General features: G+C 52.6%; 1 protein-coding gene across 1 annotated transcript in view; it reads left to right on the forward strand.

The window, feature by feature from the left end:
* RHPN1 (rhophilin, Rho GTPase binding protein 1) overlaps nucleotides 1-14,875 on the forward strand; it is a gene marked incomplete at its 5' end in the record, with an annotated part of 20,435 nt that extends 5,560 nt beyond the window's left edge. The window contains 12 exons of the mRNA XM_010295230.1: nucleotides 2,197-2,272; nucleotides 2,594-2,671; nucleotides 3,689-3,813; nucleotides 4,123-4,289; nucleotides 4,885-5,072; nucleotides 5,255-5,411; nucleotides 8,625-8,744; nucleotides 10,973-11,167; nucleotides 11,458-11,534; nucleotides 12,710-12,856; nucleotides 14,143-14,301; nucleotides 14,631-14,875. Coding sequence (XP_010293532.1) covers nucleotides 2,197-2,272; nucleotides 2,594-2,671; nucleotides 3,689-3,813; nucleotides 4,123-4,289; nucleotides 4,885-5,072; nucleotides 5,255-5,411; nucleotides 8,625-8,744; nucleotides 10,973-11,167; nucleotides 11,458-11,534; nucleotides 12,710-12,856; nucleotides 14,143-14,301; nucleotides 14,631-14,825 — 1,684 coding nt within the window. The remainder of the gene's footprint in view (nucleotides 1-2,196; nucleotides 2,273-2,593; nucleotides 2,672-3,688; nucleotides 3,814-4,122; nucleotides 4,290-4,884; nucleotides 5,073-5,254; nucleotides 5,412-8,624; nucleotides 8,745-10,972; nucleotides 11,168-11,457; nucleotides 11,535-12,709; nucleotides 12,857-14,142; nucleotides 14,302-14,630) is intronic.
* Between the last annotated feature and the right edge of the window lie 8,451 nt (nucleotides 14,876-23,326).

Raw genomic sequence — 23,326 nt, forward strand, 5'->3', positions numbered from 1 at the left:
TGTAACAGCTCTGCTGGGAGGACAGGCTGGGAGAGCTGGAGGGGCTCAGCCTGGAGCAGAGAAGGCTCCGGGGAGGCCTTCCTGCAGCTGCCAGGGCTGAGAGGGGCTGATGAGAAAGATGGGGACAGATTTTTTACCAAGGCCTGTAGCGCTAGGACAAGGGGTAACAGTTTTCAACTAAGCGAGGGCAGATTTAGATGAGACATACGGAAGAAATGTTTCACCATGAGGGTGGTGAACCCCTGGCCCAGGTTGCCCAGAGAGGTGGTAGATGCCCCATCCCTGGAAACATCCCAGGTCAGGTTGGACAGGGCTCTGAGCAACCTGCTCTGGTTGAAGATGTCCCTGCTCATGGCAGGGGGGGGGGGGGAGATGGCCTTTACTCTGGTTGAAGATGTCCCTGCTCATTGCAGGGGGTTGGACTACATGACCCTTTAAAGGTCCCTTCCAACCCAAACTTCTCCATGATTCTATGACTTTATGTCCACCTGTGTCCTTTTCCCAATGCATGGTCCTCATTGCAGGCGGATTGCTGTGCCGGGGACGGAGACCAGGACAGCATCAGTGACTCCACCCTGCAGGTTGCTGCAATGACATTAAATGTAGCGCCAGGATGATCTGGGTGCAGGATCGTGTTAGAGTCGCGGGGTCTCCTATGGGGACAAAGACAAGGGAGCCCATATCTTTACCACCCTTGGATGTTTGATGCGCCCAGAGCAAATGTATGTCTGAATGTAATCCTGGATGTTGGTGCTTCTCTGCTAGAAGTAGGGTAGGTCTCTCCTATGTTGCAAGCGTTGGCCCCAAGCTCTTCCCAATCAGGGATGCTTGGCTTTTCCAATCTGCTACTTTTTTGACCCGGTTTAAAAAGAAAACAGCAGCAAAACCCTGCCCAGGCTGAATGAAAGCCCCTTTGTTTGCGCTGGGCATTGGATTCAAGAGGAAATCTAACAAGATTCCTAACAAGGGAAGGAGCAATATTGGCTTTTCTGCCCTAATTATATCTCTCGAAGCTGTTTGTTCAGTATGAAGAGATGAAAATGTGGGTGCAACCTTCCTGCCTTGCTCCCCAGGTTTTTGCAACTTTCTTTGTCTCTTTTCCTCCCTGAGCTAATGAGTGGTGAGATAATCAGTTATCAGTGGTTTCTGGAGGTAACGAGAGGGGGCTGTTTTGCAAACCTGGGCTGGCGAGGGCTTGGTCCTGTCCAACCCACTTCCCATTTCTCACTCTGCCCAACTCTTCTCATCTCTTTAAACCAGTCCCCTGGAAGGCCAAGGGTCTGGGCATGTGGCAATGTGCCTCGGTGCCAAGGTTAGGGGCATCCCCGAGGGGATTGGGGAAAGCTTTTGTGGAGCCGACGTGAGCTGCGGGTCCCACCACATGTTCCTGTTCCCCATCTCTGGATACAGGAGCTGAACGATGGGTCCAGCTTTGGGGCTCTTTGCAGAGCAGCAACGCTGTAATTTTCTGTGTGCTTCAGGTTCTGAAACTGGTACAGACCATTTCTTTACTTCTTCTCGGCAGCAGAAAATCAAAAAAGCCACTAAACCCCTCAAAAGATGGTCCTACCTGGCTGTCATCCTTCAGCACTTCTTCCTCAGTGCAGTTTTAAAAAACTGCCCTGTTTCAATGTTGAAACACAAAACCACTCCCTGTCTGGGTGTTCCCAGAGTTGTCGTCATCTTCAGCGTTTTACAATATCGATAAGATATATCTGTGATAAGAGCTATTATTAGACAACTGCTTTTAATAGAGGTAGAAAATTTCAATATCAGGTGCGGGGCTGCAGCCCGAGCAAGTCCTTATCAGCTCCAAAGACCAGATTAGCACGTCAGAGCGGGTGAATCCGTGACCTGTGCTCACATCACACCCAGTTCCCAAGGGCTGGTAATTAAAGCAGCTTCATTACTGGAGCCTATTTTGTTGCTCTTGTACTTGTTACAGATAGAGAAGCAGAAGCTAGAGTGATGGTTTCAGGTTATTTTCTGTGCACCTCTCCGCTTGTACTGCTGTTCCAGGCATCATGTTGGGAAGAACATCCTTCTGTTGTGCGGAGTCGGGTCCTCTCCCAGCTTTACCTTTAATTGGAGCAGCACAAGCCCAGGGCAATGACCTGCTTCATTTTAGTCCCCAACACACAGGGTCTCTCCAAGGCTTTTAAACCAACCACCAAATAAGTTGCTGTCTTCTTCCAGCGAGTCCATCAGCGTCCCCATGATCCCTTTGGGCCTGAAGGAGACAAAGGAGCTGGATTTGCTGGTACCGCTGAAGGTGAGCATCAGGGTTTTGCACGCTCGATGCGATGTAAGACGATGGAGGAGAGGGTTGGGTGCTATAAAGGAGATGGTGCAGCAACTGCAAAACATCTTCTGTTTTGGAACAGTTGCAAAAAAGTAGATTTATGGGAAGGAGCTGGACTTAAAACATGGGGAAGTGGGAGATGAGGGTCTGGAGATGCTGGAGAGCAAGATCCAGGCAGGGGAGGAGATGGCTTTCCCTGGCACAGGTTTCCTTGCTCACCCAAAAATCACCCTTGAATATCTATTTCCAAGGGCAACTCAGGATTTTATTTTCTCTTGTTTCCCCATCCAGGATTTCATCAGTGAACACTATGGAGAGGAGGGCATCTTGTTTGAAAAGGAAATCAAAGAGTTCATGGAGCTACGGCAGGTTGGTGTCCCTTGAGTTGCAAAATCTTGCTTTGACTTGTCCAGAAATGCTCCTTGGAAGCGCCATAGTTTGCTCTGGAGTCCCCTCAGCCTCTTTTCAAACTGCGCATTTATCCTTGTGTCTTAGAGTGCGGGATTCCCATGCTAGAGCACCTCAGCTTCAGTTCATAGGTTACGCAATATTACAGACCATTCAAGTAATTGTTTTCTTTCCCCGTCCTTTAACACCCTGCTAATCTAGAATTCAACAGCAATAAAAGTTATAATGCAATCCATTACTGTCTTATGAATATTAGTTCACCTCCGGCAAGGCTAAGTGACTGCTCTCTCTCCAGCTAGCGCTTGGAGAAGAGGTAGTATAAAGGTGAATTTTCTCCTCTCCTATGAAACAGCTCTCATAAGTAACTTCAAGTTTTGCCTTGCCATGAAGCTTTGATCTGGGAGAGTGGAAGGAAAGAGGGTTGCTCAAGCCCTGGTGAAGGGCCTGATCCTGCTCTTCAGGCTGTAGGAGAGGAGCCCTGCAAGCAAAGTACAGAAGCTGGGAAAAGCCCCGTGGTTAAAGCTAGGCGTTAGGAGAGCTCTGACCCTCCTCCCTGTGTCAGGTCAAAAGCTCAAGGGCTTTTTTATTAAGAGCAGAAAATCCTATTTCTTCCCTAGCATTTATTTCAGCAGACTTTGCATGAGTTTCTGTCTTAAAAAAAAAAAGGAAAAAAAAAAAAAAGATAAAAAAACCCAGCCCGGTTTAGGCACGCATTATCTGCCTTTGTCAGCGAAAGAACATAATATTGACTTACCTTTCCCCACAGCTATTGTCTGCCCCTTTGCAAAATGACATCACGGAAACTCCCACTGCTGCGCAGCCTCTCGTCCGCTGTTGATCTAATCCTATTGATCTAATAACTCAGGCGGAGTTTCTTCCCCCTGGGCTGGCCAGCACGTGCAGCTCTGTAAATCCAACGTTTCCTTCCCATTTTCCCTCTCTCTTCCCACCCACCTGTCTCCTTTCCCGTCCCCGCAGGCGATGCGCACCCCGAGCCGCAATGAAGCCGGGCTCGAGCTCTTGATGGAGTATTACAACCAGCTTTACTTCCTCGACAGCCGTTTCTTCCCTCCCACCAAAAGCCTGGGTGTCTTCTTCCACTGGTTGGTGCAGCTTTCCCCAACACCTGCCCTGGGCATCACGACTGGGGAGGGAGCTGGGGCCAATCCTCCGCGGTGGGATCACTGCCTCGGCAGCAAGGCCGGGGCTGGTGGATGCGGGGAGCTGGGTTTGCTGTTGCCCTGAATGGGTTAATTAGGGGAGACAGAGGAAAGCATGTGCCCTACGGGGATGAGCCATGATGGGAACGGCGGCTGTGAGCCCATGCAGAGCGCTGAAAATCCTCAAGGCTCCTCCAGCATCCATGGGCAAGGACCTGGGGATGGGCAGCCATTGACTCTTCCCTTCCTCAGGTATGACTCCCTGACGGGGGTCCCGTCGCACCAGCGAGCGCTGGCCTTCGAGAAGGGCAGCGTGCTCTTCAACATCGGAGCCCTGCACACCCAGATCGGAGCGCGGCAGGACCGCGCATCCCTGCCGGGGCTCAACCAGGCTATCGATGCCTTTCAGAAGGCAGCCGGTACGTGGGTTCCCCCGTTCCTTGGCTCCCCATGGCCATGCAGGCAGCATTTCCACGGGGTGGGAGTAATCCTCATGAGTGCAAGAAGGGGAGAGAGCAATGGTGCAAAGAGGGATGGGCACAGGGCATCTCTAAGGGACTATGAACCAAACGTGAACTGGCACCATGCTGCTTCTGTGGGTTATTGAGAGCTGGGATGACCCAACAGCCACCCAAGTGGGTACATCAGCATCTCTGATGACCCAACAGCCACCCAAAGTGGGTACATCAGCTAGGGAGAGGAGAGCTGGGACATGTCCCAGCTAGGGAGAGGAGAGATGCTGATCCGTCTGCAAGCATATGGGAAAAAAGGGACTCTGGGACTGTGATCACCCAGGGCTTTGGAGAAGAAAGCTGTGAGCACAAGGATGGTTTAGATCGCAAGGGGGGGACCCCCGACCTTTTTAACCACCAGTAATTGTGAGATGTTTGATGTGGGAGTTAGGTTGGTGGCTCTTCTCCACCTGTGGTGCTGGTGGGGAAACCTTCATGCTTCAAAAGCCTGACCCTCCTGCTTACAAGCCTGGCTGCTACCAGGAACTTCTCCCTCTCTTAGGTGCCTTTAACTACTTGAAGGAAAATTTCTCCAATGCTCCCAGCCTGGATATGAGCGCCGCCTCCTTGAACATGCTGGTGCGATTGATGGTTGCCCAGGTCCAGGAGTGCGTTTTCGAGAAGATGACCTTGCTGTGCACTCAGCACGACTTCCTCGCCCGGCTGCAGCTTGCGCAGGAGGCGGCAAGGGTGAGCACCTTGGGGAGGAGAGGACTTGATGGGGCTGTCACCACTGGAGAGGCTCCTTCTCCGGTCGGCAGAACCCCCCAGGAGAGGGTGTCACCGACACCCATGCCTGCGCTCACTGTCTCCTGATGGATGTCCAACATCCCAACCCATGGCTTAGCAGCTTGTCTCTTGACACCTCACAGGTGGAAGACGTCTACTCGCTGGTGCACCAGACGATGACCCAGGCCCACGTGAAGGATTACGTTCCCTTCTCTTGGACCACCATGGTCCACGTTAAGTCGGAGCATTTCAAAGCCCTCTCCCACTACTTCGCTGCCATTGCTCTCTGTGACTGCCCCGGTGAGTGTTGTAGCTTGGCGGGAGCTGTCTGCTCAGCCAAGTGCTGGCACCACGAAGTGGCCTGGTGTTTGGGATGGAATGCAAAAAAAGGTGAAGGGAGATATGCACAGAGCAGATGGATACAAAACGCAAAGTTTTGGGGATGCTCTGAGCTGTTGATCTCACTTATTGACTCAGTGATTCATCTGCAGGGCAGATTTCCCCCATATTTCTGGTTTGCAAAGTCCTTCCAAGAAGGTGAGCAGAAAGGTGCTCTAGGGATATCACCTGCTCTCCCTTTGGGGTTGGGTGGGTAAATGGGGGGGTCAGCTGCCTGCCGACCACACATGTGTGGTGTCCTCAGCCAGGCATCCTCCAGAGGCACCCCGGTCTATGTGGCGGGCCAGGTGGGGGCTTCAAAAAATAAAAATAAACCCAAAAACCTGCAGAATATCCCTGGACAAACTGGTCTGGGCTACTCGAATTTGCCAGCCTTGTGACCAGCTGCTCTGGGCATCCCAGGGTAGTGAGGTGCTGGCAGCTGGGTACGCGTGGCTGTGCCGGAGCTATGTGGCTCCGGGCGGCCAGCTGGAGCGTGGACGTGGGATGCAACCTGTGGTCTCCATCTGCGCCGTCACCGACACCCATGCAAGCAATTTCAGGTCAGGCAGAGGATTTGGGGGCGGGCAGGCAATGCACGCTGTGACCTATGGTGCCGACCCATCCCTTGGTGGGGTGGCTGAGGATAGGCTGCAGGACTTCTTGGGGGATGGCTGCTGAAAGCAGAGCCGTGATGGTGATGGTTGCCAGACTGTGCCAGCATCCTCCCCCGCTCCAGAGCCTGCCTAAAATCTTGCTGCCGGGCTTGTGCCGCGTGGGCGTTTCAGAAGCAGGATTGAGCGAGGAGAGCTGCGGGGGCAGAGACAGGAGAGAGTGGGGTGCCGTGGGGCTGAAGCAGCTTAAACACAGAAACGACAGAGGATGGTGATGGGGCCAGGTTTGCATGGGGTTACAAAGGACAGGGCAAACCTTTCCCCTAAAATTTTGAGGCTGTTTGCCTGTCTTAGTAACCTTAGATGCCGAGAGAAACACAAATCACAGAATCACAGAATGGTAGGGGTTGGAAGGCACCTCTGAAGATCATCTGGTCCAACCCCCCTGCCAAGGCAGGATCACCCAGGGCAGGTTGCACAGGGACGCGTCCAGTCGGGTTTGGAAGGTCTCCAGAGGAGGAGACTCCACAACCTCTCTGGACAGCCTGTTCCAGTGCTGTTACCCTCACAGTAACGAAGTTTTTCCTCATGGTGAGGTGGAACTTCCTGTGCTGCAGTTTGTGCCCATTGCCCCTCGTCCTGTCACTGGGCACCACTGAAAAGAGACTGGCTCCATCCTCCTGACAGCCACCATGCAGATATCTGTAGACATTGATAAGGTCCCCCCTCAGCCTTCTCTTCTCCAGACTAAACAGCCCCAGGTCTCCCAGCCTTTCCTCATACGAGGGATGTTCCAGTCCCTTAATCATCCTCGTAGCCCTCCGTTGGACTCGCTCCAGAAGTTCTCTGTCTCTCTTGAACTGGGGAGCCCAGAACTGGACACAGGGCTCCAGATGAGGCCTCACCAGCACAGAGTAGAGGGGGAAGATAACCTCTCTCGAGCTGCTGGTCACATTCTCCTTAATGCACCCCAGGAGACCATTGGCCCTCTTGGTCAGCAGGGCACATTGCTGTCCCATGGAGAACTCAGCAGAAGTTGCCTAATACAGATGTTTGTGGATATTTTTTGCTCCATCCAGAGCATGCTCTTGAGATCTCACATGCTTGCTTGCTGCCTCTCCAAACGTACCTTGACCCCCTCGTTCAGAATAGCAAATCTTTTGCTCCCGTAACCAGCTGGCAATAAACTCTTTACACTGCAGTTTAATCCCTCAAGGATGCTGGCATGGGGACAGCCAGCCCTGGAGCTGCCAGTTCCCAGCCTGCTGGGGTGCCAATGCTGGGGATGCTCACCAGGCTTTGAGATCTCCTGACGTTCAGACCAGCAAGTCCAGAAGGCTCCCTGGAGCCCTCTGGGTTCCTTCCTAGCGCACCCTGTGCCCAGGCAAGGAGGCTGCCATCCAACCCTGAGCTCCCTGTGAACCAAAGAAGGATTAGGAACAGCTTTGGCTGGAAAGAAGGGTGTAAAAATCATGCCTACAGAGCCCAGCACAGTGCTTGGAGTGCCTGTGCAAGCTCTATCCATCTCAGTTTCTCCATTGAAGGAGTACATTGGTTGCACTGCAAGCTCTCTGTTCATGCAGGGGTCCCCGGCACAGCAAGGAGGGCTCAGGTCCCAAACTACACTTTCATCTGCCCTGCTCTTGTGCTGTTGTTGTCCAGCATGGGTCTGTGTTGCTAACCTCTAGGTGGGAAAAAACCAGTTATCACCCCTCTATCCTCAGCACTGGTGAGGCTGCATCTCGAATCCTGTGTTCAGTTTTGGGCCCTTCACTACAAGAAGGACGTTGAGGTGCTGGAGCATGTCCAAAAAGAGCAATGAAGCTGCTGAAGGGTCTGGAGCACAAGCAATGAGAAGTGGCTGAGGGAACTGGGGTTGTTCAGTCTGGGAAAGAGGAGGCTGAGGGGAGACTTCATTGCTCTTTACAACTACTTGAAAGGAGGCTGTGGTGAGGTGGGTATTGGGCTCTTCTCCCAAGTAACAAGTGATAGAACAAGAAGAAACAGCCTGAAGTTGTGCCAGGGGAGGTTCAGGTTAGATATTGGGAAAAATTTCTTCACTGAAAGGATTGTCAAGCATTGGAACAGGCTGCCCAGGGAAGTGGTTGAGTCACCATCCCTTGGAGATATTTAAAAGACTTGTAGATGTGGTGCTTAGGGACATGGTTTAGTGGGACTTGGCAGGGTTAATTTTACAGTTGGACTCTGATCTTAAAGGTCTTTTCCAACCTAAATGATTGTATGATTCTATGACTATGTTGTGCACAAGACACATCCTACACTTAGCTTCAAAGCCTGGTGCAACATTGAATGTGGTAACTCATCCCTCTCCCCATCAGTGATGTCTTGGTCGTTGCAGGCTGTGGCTGGGTGAAAGAAAGCTGGTGCTGAAGTTATTTGGGCCACATGAATGTGGATGTGGCTTCCTGGTCCCCTTGTCCCCACCACCATGGAGGTCTGGGTGGCTGAGTAGCACCCTGACTTCTCTCTAAGCCCATCCCCACCCATTTGTTTCACACAGTGGCATCTGATGCTGAATTGCCAGAGCAGGAGAAGGCTTTTATCCAGTTCCACGTCACCATGCCAGAGGGACCATCTCTCCGCATCGTGCTGCAGGACCCTGAGGAGAGGAGGAAGCTGGGTAAGCACATCTATGGGTGCAAAGCCCCCAGTTCTTGCCATGAAACCTCGATGCACAGGCAGTGAGCCCCGTCGTAACCTTATCTGTAGATAAGGTAGACATGGTCTCTGTGAAGGCGTGTGATGAGCTGTTAAGGGGGTCTCTCCATGCAAAGACACCTTTTCCAGGGTTTTCTTTGGAAAGAGTCATTCCTGGGAAGGCAGAAAAGCATCACGGTTCCCTCTTAGGGTGCCGACGACCATCTCATGGTGCTTGCATCAACCTGTCTGGCCAAGTTTGACAGTAAAACCTTGGGCACCGAGGTGTCTTGAGCCAGGTAATGTTGCCCAATGCAGCACGGAGAAATCTGTAGGGACACAGAGATCCTGGAAAGTCCTTGGCTTGGGCTTACTGCTGGCTTGGCTTGATGACAAGAAAACACAGCAGATGCCAGGGGGTAGCTTTTTTATCTGCATCAAAAGGCTTGGGAGACGAGAGCTTCCTCCCATGTGGATTTTCAGCTTCAGGGGAAAAACAGAGCATTGCTTATTCAGCTGAAGTTGTGTTTTGGCAGCCCCTCCCCAACTAGGCTGCAACGAGAGCAAGCTCAGTGCCCTGATTTTGAGGTATCGTCTCCTGTTTGCCTCCCCCCACAAACTGCCTCCTGATGAACTTTCTCATCATTGCACATGTGTGAAAGGAGACAAGTCCCACCAGGAATGAGTTTGTCATGTCACCAGCCCCAGCAAAGTCCTCCCGGTTGCTTGGCCGAATTTCACTGCTGGGGATGGGAGGCGGAGGATGTGTATGAGGAGGCTCCTTGAATGAACCCCAAAAACCAGAGCGTTATGGTAACACCACCCTGACACCCTCAGCTGCTATTATCTGCTTTATCCATTTGCATCAACCCAGCTTCCAGCTCTGCCTGCACTTCTTGGGGGGAATGGGCTTCGTTCAGCATTTGCTGGTGAAAAACGAACGTGCAGATGCCAGCCTCAGCTCTCATTTTGGTTTACAGGGAGACAAGAAACCTGCAGCATTAACACCATCTCCCTGAAAGGATATTTTTCCCCCCTCGTCTCCTAGTCTTATAAAATTATGTTTTATCAGACATGGTGTATTCCACCATCTTCAACAGAGTGGAGCTAAAAGCTTGCGCAACTTTCATGCTCAACCTCTATTCCCCATAATCTCTTAGAAATAGCAGGAGTCCTTGATAGTTGTTAAAACCTCGTTGCTTTCTTGTTGACAGTGGGTGCTTTGATAAAATATTATTGGCTGCATTTGATACAATTATTTTGGAGACACTCTTCCTCTCTGATTTCCATCCGGCCTCAAAATATTTCCTCGATTGCAACTTCTCGCAAGGGAGAGCGGAGGTCTACAGGCCACTGGCTGTGGTCCTCATAAGTCTGGAGCAAATCCCAATCATCTCCCTGCATTATGTTGCCACCGTGTGTCCTAAAACTGGAAATGCTACAGGCACACGTGTTTCTATGATGTGTGTGTGTGTATATATATATCTTTTTCAGTAGTTTAGCGTTGGATACGGGTATCTTGGTTGCAGTCTCTCGCAAAGGAGATGTTTGCATTGATACCCACGGGTCATCATGATTTCATCTCTTCTGGCCGTTTTTTGGCCACCCTGTTTTCACCAGGGCGGAAACAAGTTGAAGGCAAGTTGAGAGGAGCAAAGCAAGAGCAGATGCCTAAGAGGGTGGGAAGCAGGACCTGCAGGGCAGGGAGGAGGCTTTGCTGAGCCTAGAAAAGAAGGAGACATGTTGCATCTTCCCGAAACTGAAAGGCTGTCACCAGGAGGATGGGGCTTGATTGTCCTCTGTGTCCCTCCCTTGGGATGCAAGGCGATGGAGAGAAGTGGATTTGCAGAGGAGATTGAGGTTAAGCATTCAGAGGGACTTCAGGGGCAGCGCAATGTGGTGGCAGCTCCTTCGCCGGCGGTTTTTGGGAACATCTGCCAGCTCCGGCACCGGGGGAGTGAAGTAGGTCACCCTTCAAGGTCCCTTCCCAGCCCTGCATCAGGGGCTCAAGCTGACGGCTGGGACCTACCCCATTTAGCGCACGTTGAACGCCTGGCAGGCTGTGAACGTGACTGGGCTGTCCCTGAGTCACGTCGGGTGACACAGCCGCGGAGGCTGCTGTCATCCGTGGGCAGCTGAGCGAGCGGAGAGGGAACGGCAGCGGCGGCGGGGCTGCTCCGCTTGGGCTGCAATCTCTCTGCTCCCTTGCAGGCAAAGCTCATCTGAAGAAAGCCATCATGAAGCACGAGGAAGCCATGAGGATCCACGGCTTGTGCAAGATCCTGCGGAAGATGGATATCCTCCAGGAGGTCCTCTCCTTTGCCCACAAACGTTCGCTGAGCAAATACTCAGAAATCGACCACGAAGAGGACTTCTTTGAAACAGGAGATGCTCCAGACATTCACCGTAAGTGTTTTTTTGGGGGTGCAGCTGGGGAGGGGAGTTGTGGCAGGTTGCATGGGGTGGGCAAACTCCATGGTAAGTTTGTGGCATGTCGCTGTGAACCAGAGCTCCCTGCACGGCGATGGAGCATCACGGGTGGGAGTGGGGGCTCCAGGCTGCATGTCTAGCAGCTGCCTGAGCCGGTCCCAGCTCTTATGGGTCACACCATCCCTTCTCGGGGAGCACGATGTAGAGGCAGCAGCTGCCACAACTACCTGACCCCAGTGTATGTGCTTTTCTCTCCCTACCATTAGCCAAAACACACCAGAAACCAGAGATAAAATCCCCCAACTTCTCCCAGGTGAAGGTGACCGACCTCTTCCACAGGCTGGTACGTACAGCTACGGGATGGAGATTGTCCCAAGGGAGCAGACATCTCCTCCTCCTCCTCCCTTGCATGCTCTGCTTGTCTGGTTTTCTTCCTCCCCGCAGCCTCTTCTCCCTCTCCCGGTGCAGCCGCTGTGCTCACGGGCGGCTTTCCAAGGAGGATGAGCCTCCCCCTCACAGGCAGGGACCTGTGCAGGAGAGCACGGATCTGCCTCTGGAAGACCTAAACAGGTCGCAAAACTTCTCCTGAGCACGGGCACAGGCATTTTGGCGGGGCTTTACCTGAGGACCAAAGAGACCCTTTAGTGGCAGCTTTTTGGGGGAGCAGGGCAGGATGGTGCCAGCTGTAAGGCACTAGGAAAATCCCACCAGACCTTTATCCCTACCCTCCTTAGGCTTACAGGGTCCTGGGAGCAGTTCCTGTCCCCCAGGCACCCCAAGCGCTGTGTAGCACCCTAGGGAGAGGTTGGGCATCTCTGCTTTTGAACAGCCCCAGGGCAGGCAGGTATATCCTGCTCCTGTGGGAATAGAAAAGTACAAAAAAGACAGGAAAATAGGAAGGATTTGGGAGGGATCTGACCCGTCCCACTGCCTTGCACCCTGCTGCTGGACCACCCCAGCCAGGCTGCATCCCCCAGAGCCAGACTGCTGTGAAAAACCTGGCTTTTTCACCCGTCGTCTCTCCTTGGGCAATGGCTTTTATTTCCTGAAGGGGGGAATTAAAGGAGCCAGCTCTGGCCACCAGAGCTTTCTGGTTTGTTTGCTCCACGACTGTAGTGTCTAAACTGATGCCAGGGTGCCGAGACCTCCTCCTTCTGCCTTGCAGGAGCAGGGCAGTGCCGGGAGGCCGTCCCGACCTAAGCTCTGGGCAGAGGGTTGGACCAGAGACCTCCCAAGGTCCTTCCCAATCCACATGAGGCTGCTGCTGCTCCTCATAAAGCCAATGTCTGACACGGGCTTTTAAGCACCTATAGCTTTATCGTGCACAAATCTGCGTTTTTGGGCATGCAGGCAGGATAAAACACCAGGCAGGCTCAAAACTGCATCCTTCAAGAAATGCAAAAGATGGGCTTTCTTGCTCTGCCTCCTCTGCATCAGTGGATGTTTTGCAAGGTTGCACGTCCACAGGGAGCTGTTCTTGCACCGAAAGGTGCTTTCCGTGTTTCGCCCTTACCCCAGGGGCCCCTCTCAGTTTTCTCGGCCAAAAACAAGTGGTACCCAGCCCGGAGAGTCCACCTGATGAGAGGAGAGAATGGCTTTGGGTTCACGCTGCGAGGAGACTCTCCCGTCCTCATCGCCGGTGTCATCCCAGGGGGCTGCGCTGCCGTGAGTACCCCTGGCCTTTGCTGTCCCCGTGGGGGTGCTGGAAACGGGGTGGCAGGGATTGCCTCGTGGGGTACCGGCTGGTTTTAGGTCTTAACACTCAGTTGTATGACTTGGTGACTGCATTGGTGTGCTCAGGTGGAGGCTCAGCCCTGCCAGATCTCAGCCTGGGGCTTGCAGATGGGTGTCATGAGAGACTGTAGATTTTTTTTAGGAGGCAGCTAAGGAAAAATACGGAAGTTAGCACAGTTTTCAACTGCTGGCAGCTTCTCTTTGGCAAGCTCCCAGCTCCTTTCTCTCCCATTTTGGGATGTGACAGTGAATGGAACAAGATGGCAAGTCTGCAATGCCAGTTATCTCAGTGAAAACTCACTGTATGGGCTTTCTGATGTATCAGGGGCAGCTTTGTTTTCCAGCAGAAGCTTGCTGGAGCATCCTGGTGGGATGCCCAAAAAAATCTTCCTCCTGCCTCAGCAAGGCTCAGCATTAACCCTGCCATCCAGAGCCCAGCACCCCTGTAACAACACACTCCTTAGCAGCAGGATTGAGCCCTTTTTTGGAGATTAAAATCTTCTCAAAGACCATTTCTGGACCACAGTTGTGTCCCCTGGGCTACTAACAGTCCTTGCACTCAGCTGTGGTGGGATTGGTCTCCAGATAGACACCAAAACGTGGGTGTCCCTCTTCGGGCAAATTTCTAAACCTCCATTGCAGCTGGCCTGGCGTGTCCTGGCTGGGTTGCTCCTAGTTCTGATGCTGTCCCCACCAACCCAGGCTGGCACGTGCTTTCCTTCAAGCATATCAAGAGCCTTGTTGATGCCTTGATGAACGAAGGGCGTGCATAGGACCTTGCTGAGCCTGCCCCATTTTCTCAAGGATCTAGGCTTGCAGGAGATATTTTTTTTTTTTTAATCATCTGGAGACCTGCAGCATTTAACTATCGAAGAATCAGAGCTGGATGCACTTATTGCAAGGCTGCCAAAAGTCACGGGGCTGAGAATTTACAGCATGCTGGATGTCAAGCACGACCGACTCCAACAGCTGTAAAAAGAGATCCTTAGTCTGTAGACCGTCCCACTTTTGCGTGCACACTGCAAAGCAGATGTAAGATCTTTAGGATGATGAAGGTATTGGCTGTCTTGTGCTGTAGGTGGAGGTTGGACCCCAGCCTTCCTTGTGGCACATTTCTCCACAGGACTGGGACCTGCGGGGTGGGGTGCACACTGAGCAGACTTTGTGCAGCAGCATCCATGAGCTCAAACATGTGCATCTTCTTTCTTCCCCCACAGGAAGCTGGGCTGAAGGAGGGAGACTACATCATTTCGGTGAACGGCAAGGACTGCAAGTGGTCCAAGCACGCTGAGGTGGTGCATCTGCTGAAGAGCACTGGGGAGGAGGGAGTGGAGATCGGTGTGATAACCCTGCAGGGCTCAGAGGGACCAAAAGCCGTAAGTCACGTCCCAGTAATTCACTGCAGCTCTGGGAGGGGAGAGATCAGCTTTGGTCTGCTTCAGCAAGGCTCTGCGCTGTCTCCGGCACAGCAGGTTTGTTTGCAGCCGGCTTAGCAAATGTGAAGCAGGGTTTCCAGGGATGGAAGAATCTGCTCTTTCCCTCTCAGCCTCAAGTCAGGCACCGAAGCAGGCAGCTCCATGGTGGGCAGAGGTTCTCCGGAGTTCTGCTCACGGGCTGGGGGTGCAGGGCTGAAGCCAAGGCACCACATTTGCAGCCCTGGTGCTGCCCTGGCTTCACTCCCCTCTCCACTCCCCTTCCCAAACAGGCAGACAAGAAGGCAGCAGCAATGTCCTCAGGCAGCGGGATGCTGAAAAGCAACAAGGAGAACAGCCGAAAGAGCCTGATGAACAGCAAGAGCGCCAGCACGCTGCTGGTCTGGAGCAAGAAGAGCAAGCGGAGCAAGAAGAGCACCTACGGTGTCCCCTTCACCATGGTGGGAGACAACGAGGCCATGTACTGAAGTGGCCACCGGGCTAGGTCATGTCCCATGAGCTCCGGGACTGGCTGCCCGTGAACCCTCGCAAGCACCGGTGGCCTGTCTGGGCTGTGCTGGTGTTGGTGCTGCAAGGACCCCCCCTGCCCCGGGGACGTGCCGCTGGTCGGATCCTCTCCAAAGAGGCAATGTACAGCACCAGACTGCTCCATCTCCCAGCTCCTGTGTTAAACAGTCCTCAGCTAAACAATGTGGGGAAACACTGATTTATTCTTCATTTCTAAATTTTTTTTTTTTTTTTCCTCTTAAGGGGTCGGGGGGAGCTGTGCTTTGGTATGAAGCAGGGGCTGGTTTGTGTCTTCTGCTCAGTGTGAGGAGCAGCCAACCAAGCCCCAGCCATTAAAGCAAAAGCTGTAACCTTCTTTAGTGTCTCCTAGGCTTTCTCTGCAAGGTAGAAGATGGCACTGCTGCCAGTGCTCACCGGGAGCTGCTGGTAGAGCTGAATTGTTCAGCAGCTCCATCTGGAGGTCACCTTAAACTCCCCTTTTTCGGGAGAGGGGATGGCATGGGCATCGATGACTCGTACTGACTCTGTCATGGGGTCCAGCACAGACTTGCCCAGGCAGCACCGGGCTGTGCATCTCTGCCGCGGTACAGCTTAGGAAAGTCCCAGTGAAATGGCTTGAAGTTAGGATGGGTTTGACCACTTTTTAGTGCTTTTTGGGCTTTTTAATGAGCACCCGGGTTGGCCCAGCAAATACAGCCCAGCTGCACGGCCTGCTTCTTTGGAAGAAAAGGGAAAGACTTAATGTGCATTTGTTGTCTCGCTTTTTTTAATCAGTAGAGGTGGATTGCCCTAAATATGTGAGTAGATTAATAGCTAAGAGCCTTGGTCTTTTTTTCTTGGTATGAGATTAAAATTCCAGGAAGATAGCTCCTCCAGATTATTAAACTACTAAATTTGTGCTAGTATTGGATCTTGCACACGTTGCTAATACCCTAACACTGTGCTGTCAGCATTCGTACCCGAGCTGGGCTGATGGATACATGCGTCTTGGTAATTGTACTGGAAGTGCTGGGAGACTCTGAATATGCGCTTAGATATATTGGCAAAATTTTCTCAATCCCATTTCTGCCTTGTGCATTATTTTTCTGAAGGCTAAAGAGCTGTCTGGTCTTCAGTGCTTGGATGATCTTGGTAGGTATAAAATACCCTTCAGAGATGCAATTGTATTTTTGTACTTTTTAAGTCGTGACAAATTTGTAGCAGTAGTTTAATGAAGTGAACGCGTGCTGGCAGCGGGATATCGTCGCGAGAGCATCCCCCCAGAGTTCTACCCTGACTTCTTCTAGTTGGCTCAGTGCCCATGTGCCAAGCTTTCGGCCCCAGTTTTATTTAAGGAAAACTAAAGGAGGGCTTCTAACTCCGTGTTATTGACCAAGAGACCTCTCCATAGACCGAGACATCATCAGACGGGATTACGGATCTGGCTGCCACCACGAGGCCATCTGGTGCAGTCAGCTTTTCTACGTAATCTTGCCAGCCGCTTGGCGCGGGAGCGGTAAGGAAGGGGGTAGGTTCACAGAAAAGGCCACCTTGCCGTTAAATCATCCCGGCAACATCTTCCCCCGATCCTAAATGTGTTGCCGACACGGACGTCTCTGAGCTGGAGATGTATTTATTTAGAAGAAGCGTGCACAAGCGGCGAGCCTGCGCATCGCGTTGCCACCCGCATCACCCAATTCCTCCGTTGGCGTTGGCGGAGGGGTTGAGTTTTGTGCGAGTTGGATAATTTCCCTAACACAGGTGGTTTTGGTTTATTGTTTGTTTTTTTTTTTTTAATTTGTACATGGACTCTTACCTTTTATGGATTAAAAAGCACTGATTCAAAACCACTTTGTAGCGTTCATCTCTGTTGCAAATTACAGACGGATTGGGTGCACCAGCCATGGTGGGGAACAAGCTCTGGTTGGGCTTCCGAATGGGTCAGGTTTGGGTCATTTTTACATAAATTTAGAGATGTTGAGATTAGGAGAGGCCATTTGTCTCTAGTATGGCCTGATCCAAGGCAAACCAATGTCCTCAGCGCCCGGATTAGCCTTTGGTGAGCCATTGCCTCCGTCTTCAGCACGGTGCAATAGGAGCTGGTGGCTTTGTCATGTGAGTCATTTCATGGAAGTAGTGCAGGAGGTGGGGAGCGGGGCTCGGGTTGGGTCCCTTGGAGCCTTTTCTCCTGAAAGAAAAAAAAAAAAAAATGTTCAAGAAAGTAATTTTTGCTTCACACAGCATGTTTTGATCTGCTGGTTTTGGGTTTCCAAAAAGGCTTTCCAAGGCGGGTTACAACAAGGGTTTCCAAACCCCTTGTTTTTAGAAGGGGGGTCACAATGGGAACATCAATGGGAACGAAGGCATCACTCGTGCCGGAAGAGCTCACTGGTAGCTGGTAAACAGCAAAGCTTTGATGTGGGTCCTGCCCTCTCTCTTTTCTTTTGTGGGTCTTGGGTTTCACTGCACCCCACCCTCCCACCATCTTGGGAAGGTGACCAAGCCCATGGCTGTGGGGCTGGACCATGGGTCGTGGCAGCCAGACAAGTCCTTCGCTTGGGGAGTGTGCACCCCAGTGCACCCCACAGGATGTTAAAGGACAGAGTAACTCCTCTTCAGAGACACACAGGTGGGTTTAAACCCCCTTAGATGGGTACGAACCAGGGTCAGTGCTTTCAACACTGGGTTGATATATAACAGGGTGGTGGGCGGCTTCTTTTTCTCCCATCTACCAAGCCAGGGTTAAAATGGCATCTGGCTTTTTTTGACAGTAGTTTCATAATTTAAGGTGTTTCCCCTTTCATCAGACCTCCTGTACCCAGCACCAACCTCAAAGCCCTACCAAGTGTTTTAATCCACCCACAGTAAGTTGTTCTGCTGCAGTAGATCCTTTTCCCACCTACATTCAGAGGATGTGGGAAACTTGTGACTCCGTAGCCAGGATCACCTTCCCCCTCTGATGACAGGTTTTTCAGATGAGATCTGGGCTCGATCAGCAAGAACTTGGTGCTCCCTTCCTCCTTGCTGAGAGGCTATGGAGTTGGATCTTTCCATGCTCGCCTTCTCCATCTGGACCAGGAGGTGGAGGGGTCCTGTAGGATCCTGGTGGTGGGAGACAACATGGGTAGAAAGCACAAGAACCATTACAAAAATAGCTTTACAGTAACTAAGAACTTGAGGCCTCTGCAACCTCTGCCCTTGCAGAGAGGAGCTCCAGATGGGCTCAGGAGCTGAGGCCATGTGCAACGCTCTTCGGTCTGGGCATCTTGGACTGGGTCCACTTAATGCACCTCTTAAGGGCATCTTATGACCAGAGAGGAGGTGCAAAGAGGATTTCTTTTTATCCTTTGCTGATTTGTAAGGCCCTTGAGACAGAAGAGGTGGTGCCCACCATCCTGGAAAACCCCATCTGGGAGAGCCCAGCAAACCCACAGGGGTTCAGCCCAGTTTCCTGCCTTTGAGGTTGAATTTTGCTCCTCTCAGAGCTTCACGCTCGATAATAAAAATCTCCCGGCCCATATATCAGCCCTTCCAGCGTGGTGGGAAGGTGTTTTTATTTTCTCCTCTGTTAAGTACACAACGGCTCTCTTAATAGAAGAGGAGAAGGTAGCTGCGGTGTCGGAAGCTGCCGCCGTGCGCCTGCCTCCTCGCTTCACGGCTCATTGGCAGCGAAACCCATAATGGCTCCTCTGGAGCTGTCGCTGGCTGCAAATTAATGCTCCCCTCTGTGCCTGGGGACAACAGAGGGAAAGCAGCTAGTGGGCTGATGGCCCCCGACCCTGATGTGGTTTGGTGCTGGGACTCTGCAGTCATGCAAGGTGCTCTGACTGCTTCTACACTGAATTTGCCATTTGTTAGGGGGATCAGGCCCTTCAGCAGCGCCTGGTGCTGCCTTTGAACAGTCCTGGGCCAGGAGAGATCAGTGGAGTCATCTCAGGAGAAGGATGGGGCCGGGCAGGCTTTCTCCTGCTCCTAGGAACGTGAGCAGTGCTGTGCCTGCTTGGTCCCTTGTCCAGTGCTCACTCCATCCCACAGAGGTGTCACCCCCAGCCCCACATCCCACCTTGGCCCTCCCAAGCACCCGTGTGCTCGGTGTGGAGTGGGGTGCCCACAGCCACTCTCCACCCTCCTTTCCAGCCTGAGCCCACTGGAGGGCAGCAGCACCCCATCCGACGCACCCGCTCCTTGCAGCACCGGCACCCCACATCTGCCCCGCGAGGCTGGCACCCCCTGACCCACGCTGCCACCCAAGGGTGATCAGGGGTGTCCTTGGGGTGCGTCGGAGACCAGTGCGTTGCAAAGCGTGGCATAAAAAGCCATTTTGAACCACATATCCTGGGAGGTCCTTACGGAGGAAGTGTTCAAGAAATAAAGCCAAGCGTTGTGTTGCAGCATCTTCTGGGGTAGAGCACCCTGCAGTCGTAGCAAGATCCATTCACCCCATAAAGGAAGGGGTGAAGTTTTGCTGGGACCACTGGGAGCACCCATCCTGTTCCTGCAAGCTGGCCCTCGGGTCCCACTGGGGCTACAATGCGGGGCTTGCTCCCTTGGGTGGATCCTAAACCCTGGCCCAGGCTGCCCAGAGAGGTGGTCGATGCCCCATCCCTGGGAACATCCCAGGTGAGGTTGAACAGGGCTCTGAGCACCCTGCTCTGGTTGGGGACGTCCCTGCTCATGGCAGGGGGGTTGGACTAGATGGCCTTGAAAGGTCTCTTCCCACCCAAACCGTTCTCTGATTCTATGATTCTAAAAGCTTTGCCAAGGTACTCTCCGAGATTTACAAGGTCCCCTCTGGGCCTGGCTCCCCAGCAGCTTGGAGATGCTAAAGCCCTCCTGCAGGGCCTTGCCTGGCAGCAAACAACATTAGGAAGCTCATCAGACCTGAAGCCACAAGAGAAGGGCTGTGCCAGAGGGATGTGAAGCCACCAGGGCAGCAGGGTTGGGTGGGTCAAGGCTGGGCTTCACCTCAAGGTGCTGAGAGCTGCAGGGAAGAGACCAGCAGGTTCAGGAGCTGGTGGGGATGTAAGTTGGCAGCATTGCACTAGAGGGCAGAGTCAATACGCGCTGAATCCTGCTCCTTGCAGCCCAGCCAGCCCTTCGTCACCCCAACCCACCCCCGCGCAAGGTGGGATGGTGTTCGAGTCCCGAATTGTCACATACCCCCCATGCATGTAGCTCCATGCACGTGACTGTGCAAACCGATCTACATGCCCGCACCCAAGTCAGCTCTTGCTCCAACAATTGCCTCGATGCTGCTCGACGGCAAGTCTTGCATCTGCCCAGTGGGCAAAGGGAGAGGAGAGAAGGCGAGCTGCCATGAGCAGGGACCTGCCAGGCACCTGCCTGTCCCCAGGGCCCATCATCTCCTCAGCTGCTTCCTACCAGGGACACAAGCGGTGAGGGATACCCCCTCACCCCTGTGTGGTCCCTGGGGAGTCCTCAGCCACCTTCCCGTGCACAGGAGCAAGCATCTCCCACATGGGAGTGAGTTAGACCTGGCCCGGGGTGGACCTGGTCTGGCAGCAGGGCAGGGGTGGAAAGGGGACCTTCTTCAATCCCTTGCGCCATGTTTTCTGTGGGACATGAATGTTTCGGAAAGGTCTGTGCTCTGTAGTCCAAAGGAAGATGGGGAAGGATGCTGGTCCTCTACTGGATTCACCCACAGAACTTGTCCTGAGGTTTTATGGGTCACCTTTTCCAAGCTAGTAGCTTTTGCACAGCACCCCCTTCCTAGATTTTTACCCTAGAGTACAAAGCTGCCCCATTTCAGGATTTGCATCCCCATATGAGGAGCTGCCTCTGACTATCTCTTTGCAATAGCAGCAACAAGAGATGGGCAAGTTTCCTCTGCGGCACAAACTCCACTGACATAGGAGACTGAGGCCAGACCAGGGATGTAGGACTTTTGAAGGCTGCAGGATGCACTGGGAGGCCAGTCTGGGTCTACACCAAGCAATGAGGTCAAGACGGCCATGCTATGGGGCAAGGACATCATGCTGTGAAGAAGGAAATTCATGTTATGGAGCAAGGTTGACACGGTACGGGGCAAGGAGTGTCATGCTGTGGAGCAAGAGGACCATGCTAGGAGGTAAATATGTCATGCCACAGAGCAAGGGGGCTATGCTATTGGGCAGGGACATCATGCTATAGCACAAGGGGGTTGTGCTATTGACCAAGAGGGTCATGCTATAGGTCAAGGGTGTTGAGGTATGGAGCAAGGGGGCCATGCTGTGGAGCAAGGTAGACATACTACAGGGTGAGAGGGTCATGCTATGGGGCAATGGGGGTCATGCTGTGAGGAATAGGGGCTTTCAGGGTCCTGGTACTCAGTGGGGATCCCTCATGGCTTGGAGCAAGCCCAGCTGATGTGACCTTGCTCAGCATGGCTGGATGCAGCGGCTGGCCCAGGCGGGGATGTGTCCTTGCATTGAGCCGAGCCAGCAGCCTGCATGACCCTCCAGGGCCTGTGGGTCCTGCTCAACTCCTGGGGACCAGCGACAAATAAACTCTGCAGCATACAGACGGGCCCTTCTCTGCAGCACTCAGGGGCAATAAATGCAAAGCAGTGCTGCATCTCCCTGCTCTGCCTCTTCCCTCTTTCTCTCCTGCCATGGAGCGGCTCCTGCCATACCCCCCACTCCCCCAACAAGTTCATCCTATTTTTTCCCATCTCGGGAGCAGTCCTGCTCTTTTGCCCTGCACTCACGAAGGACCTCCTTCTCCAGGGCCCGGTCTTTAATGGGAAGGACAGAACTAAGCCGTTCGGAAATGGCTTCTGAATCTTTAATAAAGCAAACGTTGCCTGGGCCATAAACATATGATGACAGCAACAGAGGCTCTCAAGCTTATTGCCTGGCTGCTAGTTCTTTACTTAACTCTGCCATAATGGCTTTAATAGCCCGGGAGGGAGCTGAGGTGAAAGTCCTATTAAAAAATGTATTTCCGAATTTAATTGAGGCTCCATCTGTGGGGAAAGACAGAGGAGAGGTCGCTCCACAAGAGAGCTATGAAAAAAAAAAGAGCCCTCTGTCCACCTTCCCCTGCTCCTGCCCTGCCTGGTTAGTGCCCAGCAGCAAATCCCACCCTGGCCAGTGGACCTGGGGACATGGGACCAGTGTCCCCTCCCTGGGGGAGACCACCAGAACTCTGAGACTGTCCCTTGCAGAGGGAGAAGGCACCCCCATTTGTGATGCACCCCCTTTGGATTTACAATCGGCCAGGACAAGTGGCTATGGTCCACAAAGCCCATCAGCATGTGCAGGCAGCACCACTAGCCATGCTGGGCAGCATCGGCTTCATGTGGCCCTCCAGTCACCCATCAGTCTGTCCAGCTGTCCCCACAGGTTCCTAGGCACCTGGTTCCATACTCATACACATACACATACACGTACACGTACACATCAGCATCATCAATCCATTTGCTTCAGCCCCATCAATATCCATCCATCCATCCATCCATTTATTCACCTCTATCAGTCTATCTATCCACCTATCTACCTACCTATCTATCCATCTATCTATCCATACATCTACCTACCTATCCATCAGTCAACCTATCCATCTATCTATCCATGTACTTATCTATCTATCTATCTATCTATCTATCTATCTATCCATCTATCTATCCTTCCATCCATCCATTCATCTATCCACCTATCTACCCATCCATCTATCCATCTGTCTACCTATCAGTCTATCTATCCATATATCTATCCACCTCTATCCTTTCATTGATCCAGCTGTCCATCCATCTATTTCTCCATCTATCTTGTCACCCAGCACCGAGCTTTTCTCCATCCAGGGAAGCTTTGTACATTGAGACCTTTGCAGCCTTTTAAAGAAGTCACCAGGGATGAGCCCAACACCCCAGGCTGGGAGACATCCCCATGTCCTGGATCATCACACTTTGGGGCTGGACATGCTTAGATAGGGTTATTTCTCCCTGGAGAAGTGTCTATTGGCAGATGGATGAATAAGGGGACAAACAGACAAACAAACAGATGGCAGATAGGGAAAGGAGGAACGAAAAAGGAAACTGTTGGGATCGGTCTGGGAGACATCCCTGTCTGCTCAAACCATGCCAGCCTGTGGGCTCGCAAAGAGCCACTGTAATTAATGATGAAGAAGAGGGGTTGGGAGAGGAGGAATTCACTCCTTCCTCCACCCCCTTCCTGCGTCCCCTCCTGGCGAGCATCACCCTGAGTCAGCAGATCTGCCGAGGTCACGCCACCCGCTCTATTAATTGGATTAATAAAGATGTACGTCATTGAGGTAATTACCCGCTAATTGGGGATGACAAGGTTGTCAGGGTTTGTCCCTCGAAGGGACAATTTCCCATCCCCGGCCCCTCCTTTTCCCAACACGGACTGAGTCAATTGCATTAATTAAAAATCAGAGTCCATAACCTTGCGCTGCCAAGCCCCGGAGAAATTGCTGCCTCCAGAGCCACGTGGGAGGACAGGGTGGTGGCATCGGCCACCAG

The sequence above is a fragment of the Phaethon lepturus genome, unplaced genomic scaffold (genome assembly GCF_000687285.1).
Source record: "Phaethon lepturus isolate BGI_N335 unplaced genomic scaffold, ASM68728v1 scaffold10989, whole genome shotgun sequence".
NCBI classification, from domain to species: domain Eukaryota; kingdom Metazoa; phylum Chordata; class Aves; order Phaethontiformes; family Phaethontidae; genus Phaethon; species Phaethon lepturus.